Here is a 21,527-nt window from a genome sequence, read left to right on the forward strand (position 1 = left end):
TATATATATATATATATATAAAAAAAAAAAAAAAAAAAAGTAATTTTATTAGTGACATCAGTCTCGTATTATAAATAGCTGCCCAGCTTATTTCTATAGATATTTGTTTTATTTTATATTTTTTTCTTTCTATCTCTCTTCGTTTATATACAAAATAAGTATTATTTATTTAATTATTACTCACTCAATTCATCAAGCATAATTAATTTGAAAAAAAAAAAAAAAAAAAATTTAATCAATTTGAAAAAGTAAAATCATTCACACTTACATATCCATTATTATTTATTATCATTTACTTAATTAGTAATAATAATAAATATTTGGTAATTTTATATAAATGTCACACAGAAGTTTGTGTAACACCGTTACCGGATAACCACATTCGGGGATTATTTTTTTTATCATTTATTTCACATTCGGAATCATCGATTTCGCATAAATTAGTTGATAAATCACTATTACTCGTTCCACCACCTAACAATGAATTGCGTTCTTCGAGAGTTGTAATAACCGAAGCAATATCATCATTATCCTCGCCTTTACATCTGTTACGACGTACACTTGGAAATCCGTAAGGCACTACATCATCCTCTTCCTCGTCAGATTCCAAAGTACTGAGACGACCATTTAATGGATTCATTTCATTTTCAGTGTCTGTTTGAATATTATAATGAGGCAAATATGAATTTGGATGCCTCAAATAACTATCTGAATCTTTGTATTTGTATTCTCCTTCTCCTCCACTATCCAATGGGTTTAGTCGTTGGCTCTCAGGGCAATTATAATGTTCTGAAAATTCTGTACCACACTCAGAATCTCCAATGTATTCAGATTCTTGATCTTCATTTAGAGTTGATATGTCTCGTGATGGGTCTATTGAACTGTGAACTATAAAATAATATTATTTTATTATAACATTATTTAATTATTTAATTTTTTTAATGTATAAATAAATATACCTAAAGGTAATTGATGTGTATTTGATTCATTGCTCTCGTTACTGTGAAAACTTGATGAATCTGGTACTTCGCTACCAGGTACTTCGGTGATATTAGGTAAAGGATTTTGACTTGGCCTGACCCAATCCGAGCAATCCCAATGATATCCTTTAAACATATACAATAAATCGTTTAATATAATAATAATAATTAATTTAACTGTTTATAATTTTAAATCTTAATATATAAAGTTAAATGATAGATAAGCGATCATCGATATACTAAAAATTTAATAAAAGCATTAAGAAATCCCAGCCAGAAAAAAATCTAAATTATTGGGATTTATAGCTTCTAATTATAACTTACCACCAACTATTCGAGGATCATCTTCGCAAGATGAAGACAAAGAGGCGATTGAACTTGCACCTCTGTGAGGTGTCCTTCGTGTTGAATTTAGAAGAAGTCCTCCAGTGGTCAGCTCTGGTACCACTGGACTCGCTCGTTTAAGGTCTGTTAGTACATATACGACACACCACTTGTTAATATATTATAAATTGCTATTTACCCAGCCATTTATTATTATAATTATTATTTTAAAGATATTAATATAAAATATAGAAACAAATACTACTAAAGTCAAAGTCAATGCATGCATTAAGCAAAAAAAAAAAAAAAAAAAAAAAAAAAAAAAATAAAAAAAAAATAAAATAAATAAATAAATAAATATTTTTAAAGTTGCCTATATAACGTTGAGATTGAAATAAAAGTATGTGTTTATTTATTTATTTATTTATTTATTTATTTATATTACTCACCGTTTTTTATTTTGGCAGTGTCACTGATGAACGATGCGAGATACATTTGCTCTTGCCAAGTCGGTTTATGTAAGCTGTCAGCATCACTTCCAGTAGTGTTTCCGCCAACGGGATTTGCCAAAGCTAGTGTAGGATTAGGTACTGGGGTACTTCTATTTAAATTTCTCAAGTAATCAGGAGGAAAGTTTTCAAGTTCATCACCGGCGCTTCCATAACTCCTCAGAGTATCTAAATTGTTTAATGCAACAGCTGCTGTTGTACCGTACGACGGTTCATTGTTAGAACTCGGGGTATAGGATGCAGGTCTAGGAGGACATTGGGGAGGTTCTCTCTGGAAAAACAAGAAAAAAAAAAAAAAAAAAATAAAAAACAACAATCACACCGACTGAAAAGATAAATAAAAAAAAAAAAAAAAAAATAAATAAATAAATAAATAAAAATAAAATTACCTGTATTACTTCCAAATTACTGAGTTTAGAGCTGCGTTTGAATTCATGATCATGAGGCCTTGTTGAATTTAATACCATTTGTTTTCGTGTTTCATTATTTATATTATTTGTACAAGCGTCTGTTCGTTTATTACGAATTTTTTTGTAGGTCAGAAAAATAATAATAATAATGAATACAATAACAAGAATAGAAATTCCAATCCAAATAAATTGTTCCCAAGTAATATTTAAATGTTGAGATATAATAGAGGGTGAATAAATAGGATTAACACAATTGATACCAGTCATATTGGGTGGACAAATGCACCGATATGTACCTATTTCATTGACACAAGTACCTCCATTGATACAAGGATTAGAGTGACATTCATTTATATCTATATCACAATAATCACCGGTAAAACCATTACACTTACATATAGGAGCATTATTACCCTCTTCGCATATCCCACCATTGATGCAAGGATTTGGATTACAATATTTACCAAATTGACAACGTTTACCAGTTAAATTTGGTCCGATACACTCACAAATATAATCACCTCCACCGTCTATTAATTTACATCTACCGTTGTAGAGGCAGGGTGATGATACGCATGGATCAGTATCTATTTCACAAGCTATTCCTTTGAATCTATCATGACAATGACACTCATATCTATCACCACTGTCGATTTCTCTGCATGTACCACCGTTTTGACAAGGCTGAGATCCACATATACCCGGTGGAATTAATATAGATGATGCATCACAATTAAATTCAACATTGGCAAATCGTTTTAATATAACAATATTATTGTTATTGTTATTGATATTTCCTGATATATGCAATGGTAATGATAATTTTGATATTCTAATATCATCCATACAACCAATAAAACCACGTTGGATATCTTCAAATCCTAATATTGATGGATGTTGTCTTACTTTAGCTCCAAAATAAATATCATCTGATTGTAAATTTAATATATCATTAATACCAGGTGCTGATCCATGAGCAATATGTTTACCATCAACAGTAAGACGTGCATTATTACTTTCACGTTCTAAATGAATTTCATGCCACTGTCCATCGGTTATATATACACTGTTAACTCGTACAAGACCCTCACCACTTCCTAAATCAAATTTATATTGTGCTGCACCATTAACTATTTCCAATATATTGTAATCTATTTTACCAGCAGCATACATTAGATTACCTGTTGGTTGTACTGTTTTAATACGTAATGATAAAATAAAATGATTTTCAATTGTTTGACTCTTTTTTTCATAATTTATTTTATAATGTGTATAACTTTTACCGGTAAATGATATAGGATTACGTGGTAAATAGCAAGATTCATCATAACATTTAGATATATCAATATCACATTCTGGTCCAGCAAATCCTTCTGGACACTGACAAGTGTAACCCTGTACTGATGAATCAGGTATACATATTTTAAATGATTGGCATGGATCTGTTGCGCATTCATTAATAACTATTTCACATTTATTACCAGCGTAACCCTCTTTACAAGAGCATTCTATTTTATGTTTATATTTTGGAGATACAAATGACATAACATCTGTAGCAATAGGTATTATTATATTTATTTGATCAAGAATTATTTTATCAATACAATCACCATAGATACAGTGACCTTTATTACATTTAAATCTAACTATTTCTTCAACAACAAGTTTTGTTGATTCTTCTAATTCTTCAATATGTTGATTTAATGCTTGACGTATACTTTCAGATGAATAAAAACCAGGTAAACCAAAAATAGGATTTGATTTACGTACTGAAAATAATAAATCTAAATCATTGTGAATAGCTTGCCGCCGATTAACTCGTGATAATTTATTATTATTATTATTATTATTATTATTAATAATATTTATTTCATCAAATGATGGTTGTATACTTATTATTACAATATCTTTTAATCGGCAATTCATAGCATTACGTATTGTTCTTATAAATCCTTTACGATGACTTAATATAAAATCTTCAGGACTTACTTCACGAAATCTTACAATAACAGTATTTTCCAACATTTTTTCAGTTATTAATTCAACAGTTATTTTAATTAATGAATATGAATAATATTTTCCATCATTAACACTTATATTTAATCGATATTCACCGACATTTAATCGTGGTAAAGCTTCTAAAGTACCTTGATTTTTATCAATTTTAAATAAATCACCAATAATTGAAGAAGAAGAAGAAGAAGAAGAAGAAGAAGAAGAAGACAATGATGATGATGATGATGATGATGATGATGATGATGGAACAATACTGTAATTTAGTGTATCATATTGATCACGATCACTTGCATGAACTTTACCAATTTTACCACCTGGATATTCATCTAAATATGAATTAATTATTATTTCTAATGGTGTTATTATTGGTGGATATTGTGATTCTTCTATTATTTTAATTGATATCCAAGCATCTGAATATAAAGGCTGAGAACCATTATCAAATACTCTTATATGTAATAAATAATTATCTTTAACTCTGCTATTAAATTTAATAGCAGTACGTAATGAGCCATCTTGTTCAAGACGAAAAGCATCACCGTCATTACCAGAACGAAAATCAAATGTATATGGATCAGCATTTGGTGAAATATCAGCATCTGTTACAATAAATTTAATAACAACATGTCCAATTTTTTTGTCCTCTTGAACGACCGCTGAATAATTAAATTGTGAAAATAATGGTGGATTATCATTAGCGTCAATGACTTCAATATTTAAAATAACAAAATTATCAAGTATTGGTTTACCATTATCACGTGCATGAATTTCTAATGCATAATTTGGAATTGTTTCACGATCTAATTCTCCATTAACAGTTATTATTCCGGTATTGTGATTAATATTAAAATGTTTATATCTATCACCACGTTCGATATAATAAAAAATTTGTCCATTTTCATTGCTATCCAAATCACTAGCAAATACCTGAATTACTTGTTCATTTAATTGTGCATCTTCTCGTATTGATCCATGATAAGAAAGTTGATTAAATATTGGTGGATTGTCATTACAATCAATAATAGTTATATTAACAGTAGTATAATTACTTAATGGTGGTATTCCAGCATCAATAGCTTGTATAGTTAAAAATAATCACGAGCTCGTTCATAATCAAGCTGTTCAGCAATTGTTATAACACCTGTTTTATTATTAATATTAAATTTTTATGTTCATTACCACCAATTATTGAATAATAAATAATAGCATTTATACCAGTATCTTTAGATTTAGCTAAAACTCTGACTATTTCAGTATTTATTTGATTTATTTCTGGTACTGATGAAAAATATGATTTAGATGTAAATTCTGGTGGATTATCATTAATATCTTGTACAGTAATTATTAAATTAGCTATTGAAAATAATTGTGGTGTTCCTTGATCAATAGCTTTAACAGTTAAATTATAAATTTCTTTAATTTCACGATCTAATGAATTAGCTAATGTTACTATACCAGTATCAGATGTTATTATAAAATCTTTAATAGATGAATCAATAAATTCATATATTATTTTACGATTAATACCAATATCATCATCGGTAGCGTGTACTTTAGTAACAAGTGTACCTACTTTAGCATCTTCTGGTAAAGCTGTATTGTATGTCATCATTGTAAATTTTGGTGGATTATCATTTAAATCAGATATTATTATTTCTAATTGAGATGAACATTCCCAATATGATTTATCACGATCTTGTACATGAGCTGTTAATAAATAACGTGATTTAATTTCACGATCTAATTGTCCAATTGTTTTAACAACACCAGTATCTTGATCTAATGAAAATTTATCATTATTATTTTCATTCATATCATCAGTTAAATAAAATCTTAATTTAGCATTAATATTATCATCATAATCTGTTGCTAATACTGTTAATACATAACTACCAGGATGAGAACCTTCTGATATTATTTTACGATATCTATAATGTAAACAGTAAGGTGGATTATCATTAACATCAATAATTTGTACAATAACAATTGTTGTAAATATAAATTTACCATCAGTACCAATAACATTTAATTCATAACGTTCTATTAATTCACGATCTAATGTTTTAGCAACATAAACTTCACCAGTAGATCTTATTTGAAATTGTGATCTTTTATCACCAGAAGTAATATAAAAATCAACTGGTGTATTTAAATCAATATCTTTATCAATAATTGTTAATTTAACAATAACAGTACCAGGTAATGCATCTTCTTTAACTGTTGCTTGATAATGATCATTAACAAATGATGGTGGATTATCATTGTAATCATTTAATTTAATATAAACCGAAGTACGTGTAAAATGTTTTGGATTTCCATTATCTGTTGCAATAACTTGAAATTTATATTCTGGTTGTTTTTCTTTATCAAGAGATACTAATGTTGATATCCATCCGGTATAAGCGTCAACGGTAAATACATTTGCCAATTCTCCAATATCTGAACCAAATGAATAACGAACTTCACCATTATTACCTAAATCTAAATCATGAGCAATAACTTTAATTATTGACGTACCCTCTTCTATATTTTCACTTAAATTAATAGAATAACGATTACTTTCAAATTTAGGAGGATTATCATTTTCATCAAGTACTTGAAGTGATATTTCAGCTAAAGCTGTTAATGGAGGACTTGAATCTGTTTCTGCTAAAATACCAATAATATGATTGTCTTTTAATTCACGATCCAATGTTTTAGCTAATTTTATTTGTCCTTGTTGATTTATTGAAAATAATTCATCATTTTTTTCATTATCAGATGACGATGACGATGACAATGATGATACAATACGATATTTAACGGTAGTATTTGTTATTAATTTTAATGTTGTTATTGGTGTACCAATTGGTGAATTTTCAGAAATAAAAAATTTATCCTCTTTACTTTCAAATATCGGTGGTATATCATTTGGACTTATTATATAAATACTTATTGGAACATCTGTATGATGAATTGTTGATCCTTTATCAGTAGCACGTATAAAAATTCAAATAATTGATTTTCAAGTGATATAGGATTTTTTATTAAAAATATACCACCATTATCTGGATTTATTCCAAATATATTTTTATTTGAGAATTTTTTCTGGCTTAAATATTGAATATTCTATTTTAGCAGCTTCATCATCATCAATATCGTAAGCTTTTACTTTAATAAAAGGTACATTTATAGATATATTACTGTGTATAGATACTTTGTATTGATTTAAATAAAATATTGGTGAATTGTCATTTTGATCGGTAACGCGAATTTTAACAGTTATAAAACCAGATCTACCACCCATATCTGTTGCCATTACCAATAATTCATATAATTTAATTGTTTCACGGTCTAATTTTTTTTTAGTTGTTATTTCACCAGTTAAACGATTAACATTAAATACATCACGCATCATTGTTGATGGTATTGAATAATATATTGAACCATAATCACCAAAATCTTTATCTTTAGCTAAAACAGTTGTTACCAATCGTCCGGGTAATTGATTTTCCATAACATTTACTTCTATTAATGGATTTATAAATTTCGGATCATTATTATTACCCGGTAATATTTCTATTTTAACACGAGTAAAACTAGTATAAACACCATCTGTTACTGATACATTTAACATTGTAAGTTTTTGTTCTCCAAAATTTTGCATATTTATCAATGTTATAATACCAGTTAATTGATCAATAGAATAAGTCTGTTGATCATTACCACCGACAATTGTATACGTTAGATTATTGTCTATGTAGTCGGGGTCACTAGCTGTCACAATTGTTACAAATTGACCACGTTCAGCATCCTCTGAGAGTGAACATGCGTACGATGGTTGTTCAAATTTTGGTGGATTATCATTCATGTCAATAACGGTTACCCATACATGAGCAGTACTTGACAGTGGTGGGTTTCCTCTGTCCGTAGCGATTACCGTAAAGTGATGTGAATCATGACTTTCATGATCTAATGAACGTTTTAAAAATATAACACCCTCTTCAGGATCAATATGAAAAAGATCATTGCTATTTTCTGTATCATTTTCAATAGCATACACAACTTGTTGATTCATATCTATAATATATATTATTTCAATTATACTATTTATAAAAATTATTACAAAATGTTATTATTAAAAAAAAAAAAAAAAATTACATACCAGTATCATTGTCACGAGTGTTGACTTTTAATATCCAAGTACCAAATGGCGCAGCCTCTGATACCGAAATGTTGTAAGAGTCTTGAGAAAATTCTGGAGGACAATCATTTACATCCAAAACAAGAATACTGACTAATACTTCAGCGTATACACCTGATACACTGTCAGTTGCTCTTACTGTTAGCTCGTACTGTTTTTTCTGTTCGTAATCCAATTCATCCACCACGTAAATTGTACCTAAGTTTATGGAGAAAAAAAAAAAAAAAAAAAAAAAAAAAGCTCATTGTCAGCCCTAATAAATTAGCATTATTTATTTTTTTTTTTTTTTAATTTTAATTTTAATTTTAATTTATTTTAAATTAAAAAAAAACAAAAACGTAAATGCAATGTCTTATGAAAAATAAATTTAGCACACTAAATTAAATAGCCTAGCGCTCTGTGTATGCATGAGATTAATTTTATGTGTATATACATATAGATGTGTGTTTTTTTTTTTTTTTTTTTTTTTTTGTTAATGATGGAAAAAATGTAGATAAAAATCATGCGACAAATACACACGAAAATTTCAGTGCTAAATGTAAATAATTTTATATTTTTTGTTAATTAAAAAAAAAAAAATGGATGAATTTTTTCTGAATTAACAGAAAAGAAAAACTAAAGCAAGTGCACAATTTGGTTAGCTATAGAGATGGTAGCTAGAATATTTATACAGCTAAAACTAACAATGATTTGATAAAATGAGAACTGTATTTAATACTCACAAGGGCCATTGTTATTGTCGGGGGCTGTGAAAAATAGGGAGAGACAATAATACTTTAATTTTCTAATTTCCAATTTCCAATTTAAGCAGTAGTTGATTTTTTTTTTTTTTTGTTCTCAAGTATATTAATATTTAATAAAGAAAGAATTGTATTATATTATTTAAAAGATAGTATATAAAATTATTGAATAAAAGTTTATCTTACCGGTATTAAAGTTGAGGGTAAATTCTTCAAAGTCATTGCCTTTGGTGATGCTGTAGATAAGTTTTCGATCAAGATCAGATTTAGCTTGAATAGAAAGTGAAAGCGGTGAGTCAATTTGAATATTTTCAAAGACATCTACAGTGTAAAACTGTTTATCAAAGGTAGGCATAGAACGATCGATAACTTTAACATGAACTGGAACTTCAATAGAGCAGGGTGTAAGACCTAAATAATCATTTTGTATAATTTGATTAATAATCTTTGATTGTTAAAGATATAATAATAACAACAATATAAAATAATATTCACCGCCGTCATAAGCTGCTATTGTCAGTTGATACTCCCGATTGTGACCCTCGAGGTTTTGTTTAAGCGAAATTTCTCCTGTTTTTCGGGAAACTCGAAAGAGTTCTCCGTGACCTTTTTTAATTCATATCTCACTTCTCCGTTGTCATCGCTATCCATATCGATAGCGTGAACCTGGCTCAACAAAGTTTTATTAGTTAAGTTTTCAAATTTAACAATGTAGACATAAATAAATAAATACTAAAAACTTTTTTTTAAATAATAATAATAATAATACCTTAGTTATAATACTGGATTTTTGTGCGTCTACAGATACAACTGCATAGTACGGTAAATTTACAAACATTGGACAATTATCATTAATATCAATAATAGTTACATTAACAATAACATGAGCGACTCTTGGTTTTTCTCGTTCAGTTGTATGGCTTTTAGCTTCAACAATAAGCTCATAGTGATCAATAGTTTCTCGGTCAAAACGTTTACCCGTTGTTCTTATTGCTCCCGATGTATATCCTATTTCAAACATATCTGTTGGATTTAGTATACTAAATATAATATACTCATTTAATGCAGTTCCCAATACATTAACTACAGCAACAGTCATTATTTTAGTTGAATTTTCGACAATTGTACCTTGGTAAATGCTTTTTTGAAATACCAATCCTGAATTTTCCGATTCTTCAACATTAATATTTACTTGAGTTACTGTTGAATATTTACCATCAGAAACACGTATATGTAGTAAATAAATTTTTTAATTAATTCTGTATTTTTAACAGTTATTATTCCAGTTTGTGAATCTATTTCAAATTTATTATCTTTATTTCCATCAATAATATCATATCTAAGGGGTATAATTTTACTGTCTGGATCTATTGCTTCAACTTTTACAATAGCAACATTTTTATAAGTTGGAAGTAATAAAGTAGCATTGTAATAATTATTTATAAATTTAGGTTCACAATCATTGACATCGGTAACAGTTATCATTACTTTAGCAGTTGTTTCAGATGATAATTTTGGTTTACCTAAATCAGATACTTTAACATTAAATTCAAAATAATTAATTGTTTCATGATCTAATATCATAACTGTTTTAATAGCTCCGGTACTTGAGTCAATATGAAAATATTTTCGTGGTAAATCTTGTACAATATCATAACTTAAAAGTGCATTTAATTCAGAATCAGGATCTTGAGCTTTAATAACTAATGGTGTACTTGAATTTGTTAAAACAAGTGATCCAATACTAGCTCCTTCACTTATTTTACCTTTATAAATGGCTTGTAAAAATTTTGGTGGATTATCATTACGATCTAAAACATGAACAATAACATTTGAATATGCTGTTGCACTGGCCATATTTGTTGCTGATATTGTTAAATTGTAAAATTTAATTTTTTCATAATCAAGACGATTTTTAGTTGTTATAACACCAGTACTTGGATTTATAAAAACATATCACCTTTATTACCCTGCAATATTTCAAATTGTAATGATGATGTACTTCTTGCTTCAACATGTTTAACATAACTTCCAGTTGGTTGATTTTCATAAATTTCAGCAGCTAATTCACCATTTAAAAATCTTGGTGGTGCATTATCAGCCATTGTTACAATAACATCTACTGGTACAGTATTTGTTAATGATGGTAAACCATAATCTTGAGCTTTTACCAATAATATATATTCAGATATAACATTCATATCTAATTCACGTGCAGTATTTATTATTCCTAAATTTTCATCTATTGTAAATACATTTCCAACATTACCAGATGTTATTGAATAACCAATACGTCCATTATCACCACGATCACGATCTATTGCATTTACTTGTACAACTTTAGCTCCAATAGGTGAAGTTTCATAAATTTTACCATTTATTATTTCATTTGTAAATTCTGGTATATGATCATTGTGATCATGAACTGTTACAATAACACGAGCATAATTACGTTTAGCAGGAGTACCTTGATCGCGAACCATAACTGTTAAAATATGCTCTTCAATAGTTTCACGATCTAAATAATTATTAAGAATAATAGTTCCTGTTATTGAATCAACGTGAAATATTTCAAGTGATTTTTGATTTTGTGCAGCATGTAAGCTATAAAAAACTTTTTTATCTTCATCTTTGTCTGTTGCGTAAAGCTGTAAAATTTTTTCTCCTTTATCAACATTTTCAGATATGTCAACACGGTAAATAGCTTCTGAAAATTCTGGACGGTGATCATTTATATCTATTACATTTATCAATAATTGAGTTGTCGATGTAAATATACCGTCAGTTGCGCTTATTGTTAAATTATAAATATTTTCTGTTTCCCAATCAAGTTTTTTCCCCAATAATACATTTCCATTATCACGTCCAATAAAAAATTCATCCCGTTCATCACCATCAATAATGTCATACCAAAGTGTATCACCATCTTGATCAGTTGCTTGTACTAAAGCAACAAGAAAACCTACTTGGTCACTTTCAGTTACTGTTGCTATTTGATTAATACTTTTAAATATTGGAGGATACTTTGATTCTTTTGGTAATTCAACTACTTGAACTGATACGCGTGTTTGATGACTACGTTGCGGATCCCCATTATCCGCTGCGCGAATCTAAAAATAATAAATATATATTTTATTTCAGCTTTCACTATCATTTGCCGTCATCACGATCAATGATTAATGTATCAAAAATGAATATAAATTATAATTATTATATACCCACCATCATTTCATATTCTTGTCCAACTTGAAAGCTTTTTGTGAATAAACCATCCCAGTGGTAGGATGAATTCGAAATTTTCCTTTACCTCGGCCGCCTTTGATACTGTACGTTATTTTTCCATTTTCTCCCACGTCTTTGTCATTAGCCAGTACCTATATCATAAAAAAAAAAAAAAAAAAATAAAATAAAAAAATAATAATAATAATATAATAATAATAATAATAATAATAATAAATATTATTAAATGTTATTCTTTGAATTATAAAAAAATTCAATACTTTTATGATTGTGCTTTCATTAAATTTATCCTGTTGTATTATATTAAAAAAAAAAAAAAACATGCTTGAAAATAATAGTGCAACATCAAGGTGCATTGGCTATGGTTTTGTGGTAAATATAATAAATAATGTAATTAAATATTTTGCCATGCGACATATATCCGATCTTATCAATTAAACTTTGAACAAGAGTATTATTCTGAATCAACATATACACAACATCTAGTTATAAAGACGTTTGAATACAATGCATATACAATGCATATATTCAAGCAGTGGGTGGATATGGAGGGATAACTTGCCTGTCGCGTCAACTGGATCTTCGATTTACGACGATAAGACATTGTACGGTAAGGTGGGCATGATTAATGCATCTCACGAGCAATTCTCATCATTCCATATATACATATATATATATATATATATATATATATATATATATATATATATATATATATATATATATATATATATATATATTAGGGTGATTAAAAAAAAAGAATATTTTTTTCGTTTGGTACTCTGAAAAATAGGTTCCTAGACACCTCTAAGAAAGCCTCTCCAAGCATGAGTTCTTAATTGTAACGGGAAGGTCCTCCTTCTTACAGTTTTCTATTTTTTCTTATTATCAGATAGAAAAATTTATATCTCGCTTCCAACTACTTGAAAAAATATCTTGTTCCTTAGATTTTGTAGGAAATTGAATGCTCTACAAAAAGGTCTCTTACGATTTTTTTCGTAAACCCAACCGTTTAAAAGATATTAACGGTTAAAGTTTGATTATTTTTGGGAAAATTTTTTATTTCTTATGAATTTTATAACTCAATGAAAAAAATCATTATGAATGATGAAACTCATAGTTTTGTAGGAAATTTACTGCTCTATAAAAATGGTCTCTTATGATTTTTCGATCAAGTTGAGCGTTTACGAGATATTCATCGTCAAACATCAATGCATATCAATTTTTCTAGTTTTTGATCAATAATTCGAAAAATTTCAATTTATTCTGTGAGTTTCAAGGAAATTTAGACAAATTTGAGTTTTTATTATAAAAGCAACTCCTATAGATGTTTTCTGTTCAAAAATTCATTTGAAAGTTTTTATTCTAATAATATTTTTTTAAATTTTATCTTTAATAATTTAAAATCTTAATCGCGTTGTCATTTATTATTATGAAATTTGTTCAGTGCGTATTTTTAAATTGTTTTTCACAAAATATACATAAAATTTTCGTTCGAGGGGATTTTTGTTTTGAATTCCATTTCTTCTTCTGTTTGTCTTCTGAAACTATCGCCATCTATGTTTTTTACTCTCAACTATCTTCAGTATCTACCCATTTAATACCGTATTTTCAGTGTTCCTAAAACTGATCATCTTGAATACGTAATAAAATAATTCATTTTAAATAAGTCTTATAATCATCACATAAATTTATTTATCATCAATTAACCTACAATGAATAAAGAAATACGTTTTATCGGAATACCTCTACAAAGAATTTCGGAACGTAAGTTACCAAAAGTGAAAGAGGTTATGCGTGTGTTTTTCTACCAACTTAAAATTTTAAAGTATTCAATCAAACAAAGTGCTAAAAATTCAGTTGACCAAGTTATTGAACTGTTGAGAAAAATCAGATTCCAACTAGTGGAGCTCCTAATGCAGTCAAAAAATTTCTTCGCTATCACAGTCAATGGTTAAAATTACAAAAAAATTTCGATAAAAAGAATTCAGCGCAAAACCAAAAGGAAATGAAATTTCAGACTGATCTTGAACAATTATTCGACATTGTGAGCGAAAAATCCTTAAAAGTGCTTGATGATAATATTAGAAAGTTGTATTTGGATCAAAAATTCGGTACCCATAAAGAGATTCTTTCTAATAATGTACCTGTATCAAACTTAACCACGACTATGATGGGAATAGATGAGAGTAGTAAGTATCTGAGATATTTAATTATTATAAAGTCAGGTAGTAGTGTAACTTTTCATAGATGACTAGATGACATTTGACTAGACAATTTTTGGAGTCCTTTCTTAATTATTTGTCATCAAAATGAATAAATTCTATACATTTTCTTCGTTTAATTTATAAAACAGATCTTATTCCAGACTTAGATCAACCGTCTACCAGTCATGCGATTGTTCCAAGTGAAAAATCAGAGTCGTTCTCTACGTATACATTAAGTGGAGTTACAAATTTTGGATCTGATTCAGAGTATGAACCTCCAATTTCGACAAAACGAGCAAAACTTGATGTCTTAACTCCTGAAGTCATTTTTGGACTCGACCGAGCTAATGTCAGCAGTAGAAATGCGATGTTTATTATTGCTCCGGTTTTACTAGCAGTAGGTATTAAAATTGAAGATACAACGCTCAGTTATAGTTCAATTCAACGAGCTCGTATGCTTCAAAGAGAAGACATTGCTAAAGGACTTAATGACAACTTTAAGACACACGATAAATACGTTGTGCATTGGGACGGAAAAATGCTGAATGACCTTGTTGGATCAAAATCTGTGGAACGGCTACCAGTTATTTTAACTGCATTTGGTACCGAACAATTACTTGGGGTTCCAAAATGAATTCTGGGACGGCAGACAATCAAACATCAGCCATTTTATCGACATTGAGTGAATGGGGTATTACTAATTATGTTAAGGCGATGTGTTTTGACACGACGGCAGTTAATACAGGTAACTTATCAATGATAATTTAATCTAAAAAATATTTAATTATTAACGTTCTAGTTTAATTTTTATTGCTTACTGAATTTCACTTTTGAAATTATTGAGAATTATTTACTCATTTGGATTTTAAATATAATCTACAATTTGTTGAAAATATTAAATTTAACGATAGTTATTTATTTTCTTTATACAGGAATTCATAACGGTACATGTAAGGCAATTGAAAAGACTTTGGGAAGAGAGTTAATCTGGTTACCATGTCGTCACCACATTTTTGAGATCATATTGAGAAGTGCATTTGAAGTATATTGGCCTGTGTCATCTGGGCCAAACGTACCAATGTTCGGAAGATTTAAAAAATCATGGGATGAAATAAATAAAACTAATTATAAATCTGGAATTGAAGATACTGTTGTTGCTGATATCATTTTGGATAAAAAAATGAAATATCTAGTTTAATTGCACAATCCTTACAGGTATGATTTAACTGCGATTTTAAGAAAAAAATTTTCTTGTTTCTGACAAATTTTTAATTGTTTTTGATAGTTACTACAACCCCGAGATGACTATAAAGAATTGTTGGAATTGTCGTTGATTTTCCTTGGAGAAATGCCTCAAGAAGAAATTTTTTTCAAACGTCCTGGTGCAATTCATCATGCTAGGTGGATGGCGAAGGCAATTTACAGTTTAAAAATGTTTCTATTCAGAAATGAATTTAAACTTTCTAATAAAGAATTGGACGGTCTTCGGCAAATTTGTATATTTATAGTTACACTGTATTTAAAAGCTTGGTTTTCATCAACTTCTGCAACAACTGCTGCTAATCATGACTTGCAGTTTTTGAAAAATTTATTCGAGTACAAAAATATCAATTCATTGATTTCTTCAGCAACTTGTGAAAAAATGATTTTGCATTTATGGTATTTAAGTGATGAACTTGCCATTTTATCATTATTTGACGATACCGTTTCATTGGAAGTAAAAAAAAATATTGTTGGAGCTGTTAATACTCGTAACGGTACAGATTCTAAAGCTAAAAATTTATAATTGATAAAAACGATTTGAATTCATTAACGCAAAAAGTCTGAGTGACTTTGTTTCTAAAAAGTCTTTAAATCTCTTTAAAATCTTTGATTTACCATATGACTTCCTTGATAAAGATATTGAATCGTGGCCTACTAATGACAGTTACATTGAAAATAAAGAATACTTTAACCAATTGAAAGTTGTTAATGATTCAGCAGAACGAGCTGTTGCATTAGTTAGTGAGTATAATCAATGCTTGACAAAAATGAAGAGCAATTCCAATACTTATTGCAAATTATCAAAGAACATCGAAAAAACTACCCAAACTGCAATAGAGGAAATTATTTACAGTAAAAGTGTACCGTTATGTTGAAAATATTGAAAATTATATGGCAGTTGATAATTAAATAAATAAATTCTTCGATAAAAAAGTGAAACACATGTGAAACACACTAAATTGAATTATATATTTAAAAAAATGCACTAATTTTTTGTTTTAATGTAATCAAACATGTCCAAGACTAAAAACTAATTAAAAAAATAGTTCATAACATATTTCTATTCATAGAAACTCAAATTTGTCTAAATTTCCTTGAAACTTACAGAATAAATTGAAATTTTTCGAATTATTGATCAAAAACTAGAAAAATTGATATGCATTGATGTTTGACGATGAATATCTCGTAAACGCTCAACTTGATCGAAAAATCATAAGAGACCATTTTTATAGAGCAGTAAATTTCCTACAAAACTATGAGTTTCATCATTCATAATGATTTTTTTCATTGAGTTATAAAATTCATAAGAAATAAAAAATTTTCCCAAAAATAATCAAACTTTAACCGTTAATATCTTTTAAACGGTTGGGTTTACGAAAAAAATTGTAAGAGACCTTTTTTGTAGAGCATTCAATTTCCTACAAAATCTAAGGAACAAGATATTTTTTCAAGTAGTTGGAAGCGAGATATAAATTTTTCTATCTGATAATAAGAAAAAATAGAAAACTGTAAGAAGGAGGACCTTCCCGTTACAATTAAGAACTCATGCTTGGAGAGGCTTTCTTAGAGGTGTCTAGGAACCTATTTTTCAGAGTACCAAACGAAAAAAAAAATATTCTTTTTTTTTGAATCACCCTAATATATATATATTATATTATAATTTATAAATAATAATACTAAATATATTCATTCTATAGACTAAAAAAAAAGTTATTGTACTAATAATCTGTACCATCCATAATAAAATTAAAAAAAAAAAATTAGTATTATTATTATTATCAGCAATGTTGTTAAATATAAATTTGTTTGTTAACTGACGTGGCAAGTATATACTGTATTTTATTACGTGCCGAAATATTAAGTCCTTACCCTGAAGACACCATCTCCTGATATGTTTTCGGGGGTATATGTCTCCCAAGTTCCATTTTCAAGTAGTGAATCACTATCACTTGAAAGGTCGTACACCCGCGAGCGGTTCCTCGATTTCTGTCGAGAAGGAGCATGGCTTTTTAACCTTTTTATCTCATTTTTTTTTTTTTTTTTAATTTTTCATAATTTTTTTATCTTTAAACCCTTTTTTACAGTAATTAAATGCTTACTAGCAGATTATTATACAATTAAATTATCAAAGAATAAAACTTTTAAATAAAAATAATTTGTTTAATTTAAAAATTTACCATAGGATAATTTACATAAGGAAAAGCATTTTTAATGACTACTGATACTACTATCAACGGTATATATATATATATATATATATATATATATATATATATATATATATATATATATATATATATATATATATTATTAGTAGGAATATATATGTATAAATATACTGTGAAATGGTTTTTATCCGAATAAAGTTTGTTCTATTATATGTATTTAAATAAAAACTACGAGGAAATAAAAAAAGTTATCACAAAAAAATAAAATAAAAAAATAAAAACAATTTCAGTTAATAAAACTCAAAGCAGTTAGAAGTTATAAATATTTTACCTGAAAAAGTGGCTTGTCGATGTTTGGAGAAGCCGGAATGCGAACAGTGTAAAATTTCTGTTCAAACTCGGGACCATGATCGTTGATATCCTCAACTTGGACGATTACACGAGTTGTTGAGGACAAAGGTGGCGTACCATTATCTCTAACAGAGACCTAGAAAAGCAATAACATTTAAACATTTCGTAACAGGAAAAAACCTTATTAATATTTACAACTATTTAAATAATCTTCCTAATGTTACAACCGCACGAGGTAATCATTTTAAATGTATATTATCGAATGAAAAAATTAATTATAAGCAATGAATACATTAATTAGTATAACTTTTATTACGTAATTTATAGTAATAAAGAATAACATTTTTTACCTTAGGTATGAAATTAAAACATAAATTACAATTTAAGAGTATTAAATTTAATCCTTTTACATTCCTGTCATTCTTGGAAAAAAAGAAAAAATTCTCGTGTTTTTTCGCTAAATTTAAATAATTTTATAAATGATGAATAAAAAAATATTATTTATTATGGCTTTTGTAATGCAATTATCATTAAATATCGGGAGATATAATTGATTTAATAATAAAACTCAATAAATATAAAAGTCGATTTGGTTCGTAAAGAGGCAATTTCCGTGTTATATAAATTGATGGGCTCTCAAGGAGTAAAGACCGCGACGTAAATCCCATGTCTCCCAGGAGTTGAATCTTCTTCACGGATCCTAACGTGACATTCTATCGGTAACATCTGCACTAAATTAGGGCTACCAAACTCCGTTTTACCTATCCCAACCATGAGAATAACCACTTTGCGGTATAGCTGTCATTATGGCTTACACCCTTTACTTTACAACCCGAGTACAACACTTTCAAGAGTTTCACCTCTAAAGCATATACCAGTCTTATAGTAATAGACATATTTATTTTATTTTGATTGTTCATTAATTATTTTTTATTTTTATTATTAATTTTTTATTATACTAGAAAGCCAAAAAGGGATCAGAAAACGCTTACGAGAAATAAGCACGTTAGTTAAGAGCTTACAGATAAACGTTATCCGTGCACGAAGGAACTACTTTCGATCGACGACTACTCAACCCTTTACATATACATATATACATATGTATGTCTATGTACTTTTTTTTTTTTTTATATACGACGCTCATTTGGTACAATAAAATACTTGGAAAAAAAAAAAAAAAAAAAAAGACAAAAAGAACATTGTAAATTAGAGGCGTAACGCGATCGCGATCTCTAAGATACAGAGAGCTCGCGTTTTATTCTACAACACGCGATTGCTAATGTATATAAGTACGGCGTTGAATTTAATAAGAAAAAAATAATTGTTTCATTTGGTTTATTCAGAATCTTTACTTGATAGGGAAATTTTTATGAAAATATTCGAAAGGTAATTCCTATTTGATAAGAAAGAACGAAATATGAAAAAGTAAGACCGTGGAATAATAATATTAATATGCAAAGAGAAACGCCCAGCAGTAGCAGTGGATCCCTTCACTTAGAATGTGAAAAATGCTCCGATTAATAATACTTTTATAGTTGGTATACTTAATATACCGTTATTAAGGTATATATTAATAATATAATTAGATATTATATTAGATATAATAATATAAATCCCAAAGTCTCAAGTCGATAAATTTTTGGATAAATAAATTTTTAAATTCAAATTTTTTAATTGAAATAATTGAAAAACTGTTCACAGTGTGTGGTCTGTGTTACAGACAGTAGCAGTATTAGTACTTATATGAACAAAAACAAGAATCTAATGCTCATTACTGAGGTATGTTCATGCATGATCTTCTACAGATTCGGTAGAATCTGGCGCCAAGGTCCATTCAAAAATCCCGTTGTAATAAACGGAACGCCAGACTACCGACTGTATTTTTACTGTAAGCAGAACGGTTTTTTGAGGTTGCGAAATTTTATTTAATTCTACGGTACTTTTTTTCCACTAATTTTTTATTATAACAGTTGTTCATTATTTATTTTACCGTATTAATTTATTTATTTCACTTATCAAAATTTATTTACTTGAAATTATTAAATTTTATCAGCACATACTATAGCGCGCTCACGAATTTCGATCCTGACTTTTTTTTTTATGTAAAAAGTGACATGCCACAGACTAGATAAAATAAAATGTGTAGTAATCCTCCTATAGATACGAAACTATAGTTAAAAAAAGTAATTCACAGCTTGCATCTACAGCCACCAGAGTGCACAGAAATTATTTCAACATAAACTGTAGATTCAAAACGGGATAGCCTACTAAAGTTAGCACCCCAGAGATTTTTTTTTTTAATTTTTGATTTTTTCTTCTATGAAGTCTGCAGCTCTTTGTTTGTCTTTTACTGTTCACTATCAAAATTTGTTCGTTATCCATTTATTTATTTTGAAAATAATTTATTAATAATGTACCTTTAAGTTAGCCCCCCTATCGCATGTTTTTAATATTTTGGTTGCAATTTAGGTTATTAAACCTCTGTTTTTGATTGTTCATGTATATTTAACATTTGTTCCTATTTCAAATTGTTTAGTTGTTGTTTTATTAACATTTTTAATTAGCTGAATGTATGTATTCTAAATATTCGCACCGCGCATGCGTCAACTTTACGTATATAGACTTTTTTGCGTGGTCTTTTGAAAATTATAGTGACAAGCACATTTCATGTGTAAAAAATTAAAAAATCTACAAGTGTAATTTTTTAAGAATCACCTTTTAATTAATTTAAATAATTAAAAAAAAATTGTTGGACGTCAGCCAATGTCAATGTCATTAAGTAAATAAATAAATAACTAATAAATATTAATTTCATTTTAAATTTCTTAAAAAATTTCGAAACAATGGTTAATTAATGAATGTATATTTTTATTAACTAACTAACGATATAATGAAAAAAAAATTTTGAAATTAAAAAAAAAAACTCTGGGGTGCTAACTTTAGTGAGCTGGAGTATATAATTTCTAGAGAACTGCCATCTTAAATTAATGCAGCTTCAAAACTTAACATCGTTTAGCTCATAAGAATTAGCGTCAACATGAAATCGCACTTCAAAAGTAAAGTAACATATTGAACTTTCAGCGAGAAAGTATAAAATTCAAATTATCAATTCCTTCAATCTCAAAAAATGTAGAAA

At 28.1% G+C, this 21,527-nt stretch overlaps 2 protein-coding genes across 3 annotated transcripts in view; one reads left to right on the forward strand and one right to left on the reverse strand.

The window, feature by feature from the left end:
• Kug (FAT atypical cadherin kugelei) overlaps positions 1-21,527 on the reverse strand; it is a 98,576-nt gene continuing 77,049 nt past the window's right edge. The window contains 21 exon segments of the mRNA XM_074252153.1: positions 1-888; positions 960-1,106; positions 1,305-1,448; positions 1,754-2,084; positions 2,203-5,327; positions 5,330-5,407; positions 5,410-7,227; positions 7,230-7,323; positions 7,325-8,298; positions 8,384-8,620; positions 9,145-9,168; positions 9,349-9,573; positions 9,658-9,777; positions 9,780-9,828; positions 9,932-10,407; positions 10,410-11,117; positions 11,120-12,272; positions 12,385-12,416; positions 12,419-12,536; positions 17,742-17,858; positions 18,372-18,527. Of these exon segments, the coding sequence (XP_074108254.1) occupies positions 341-888; positions 960-1,106; positions 1,305-1,448; positions 1,754-2,084; positions 2,203-5,327; positions 5,330-5,407; positions 5,410-7,227; positions 7,230-7,323; positions 7,325-8,298; positions 8,384-8,620; positions 9,145-9,168; positions 9,349-9,573; positions 9,658-9,777; positions 9,780-9,828; positions 9,932-10,407; positions 10,410-11,117; positions 11,120-12,272; positions 12,385-12,416; positions 12,419-12,536; positions 17,742-17,858; positions 18,372-18,527 (10,674 nt within the window). The 3' untranslated portion in view covers positions 1-340.
• LOC141533333 (uncharacterized) lies at positions 13,500-15,472 on the forward strand. 2 transcript variants are annotated; one of them, XM_074252154.1, is made up of 2 exons: positions 13,500-14,594; positions 14,759-15,472. In XM_074252154.1, the coding sequence occupies exons 1-2, from the start codon at positions 14,411-14,413 to the stop codon at positions 15,241-15,243; spliced, it is 669 nt and encodes a 222-aa protein (XP_074108255.1). In that variant the 5' UTR covers positions 13,500-14,410; the 3' UTR covers positions 15,244-15,472. The 2 variants fall into 2 exon arrangements, with proteins under 2 accessions (XP_074108255.1, XP_074108256.1); XM_074252155.1 differs by having other exon boundaries at positions 14,771-15,472.

The sequence above is a fragment of the Cotesia typhae genome, unplaced genomic scaffold (genome assembly GCF_013202065.1).
Source record: "Cotesia typhae breed Kobodo isofemale line unplaced genomic scaffold, CoteBio_Ctyphae contig_83, whole genome shotgun sequence".
In the NCBI taxonomy this organism is placed as follows: Eukaryota; Metazoa; Arthropoda; class Insecta; order Hymenoptera; family Braconidae; genus Cotesia; species Cotesia typhae.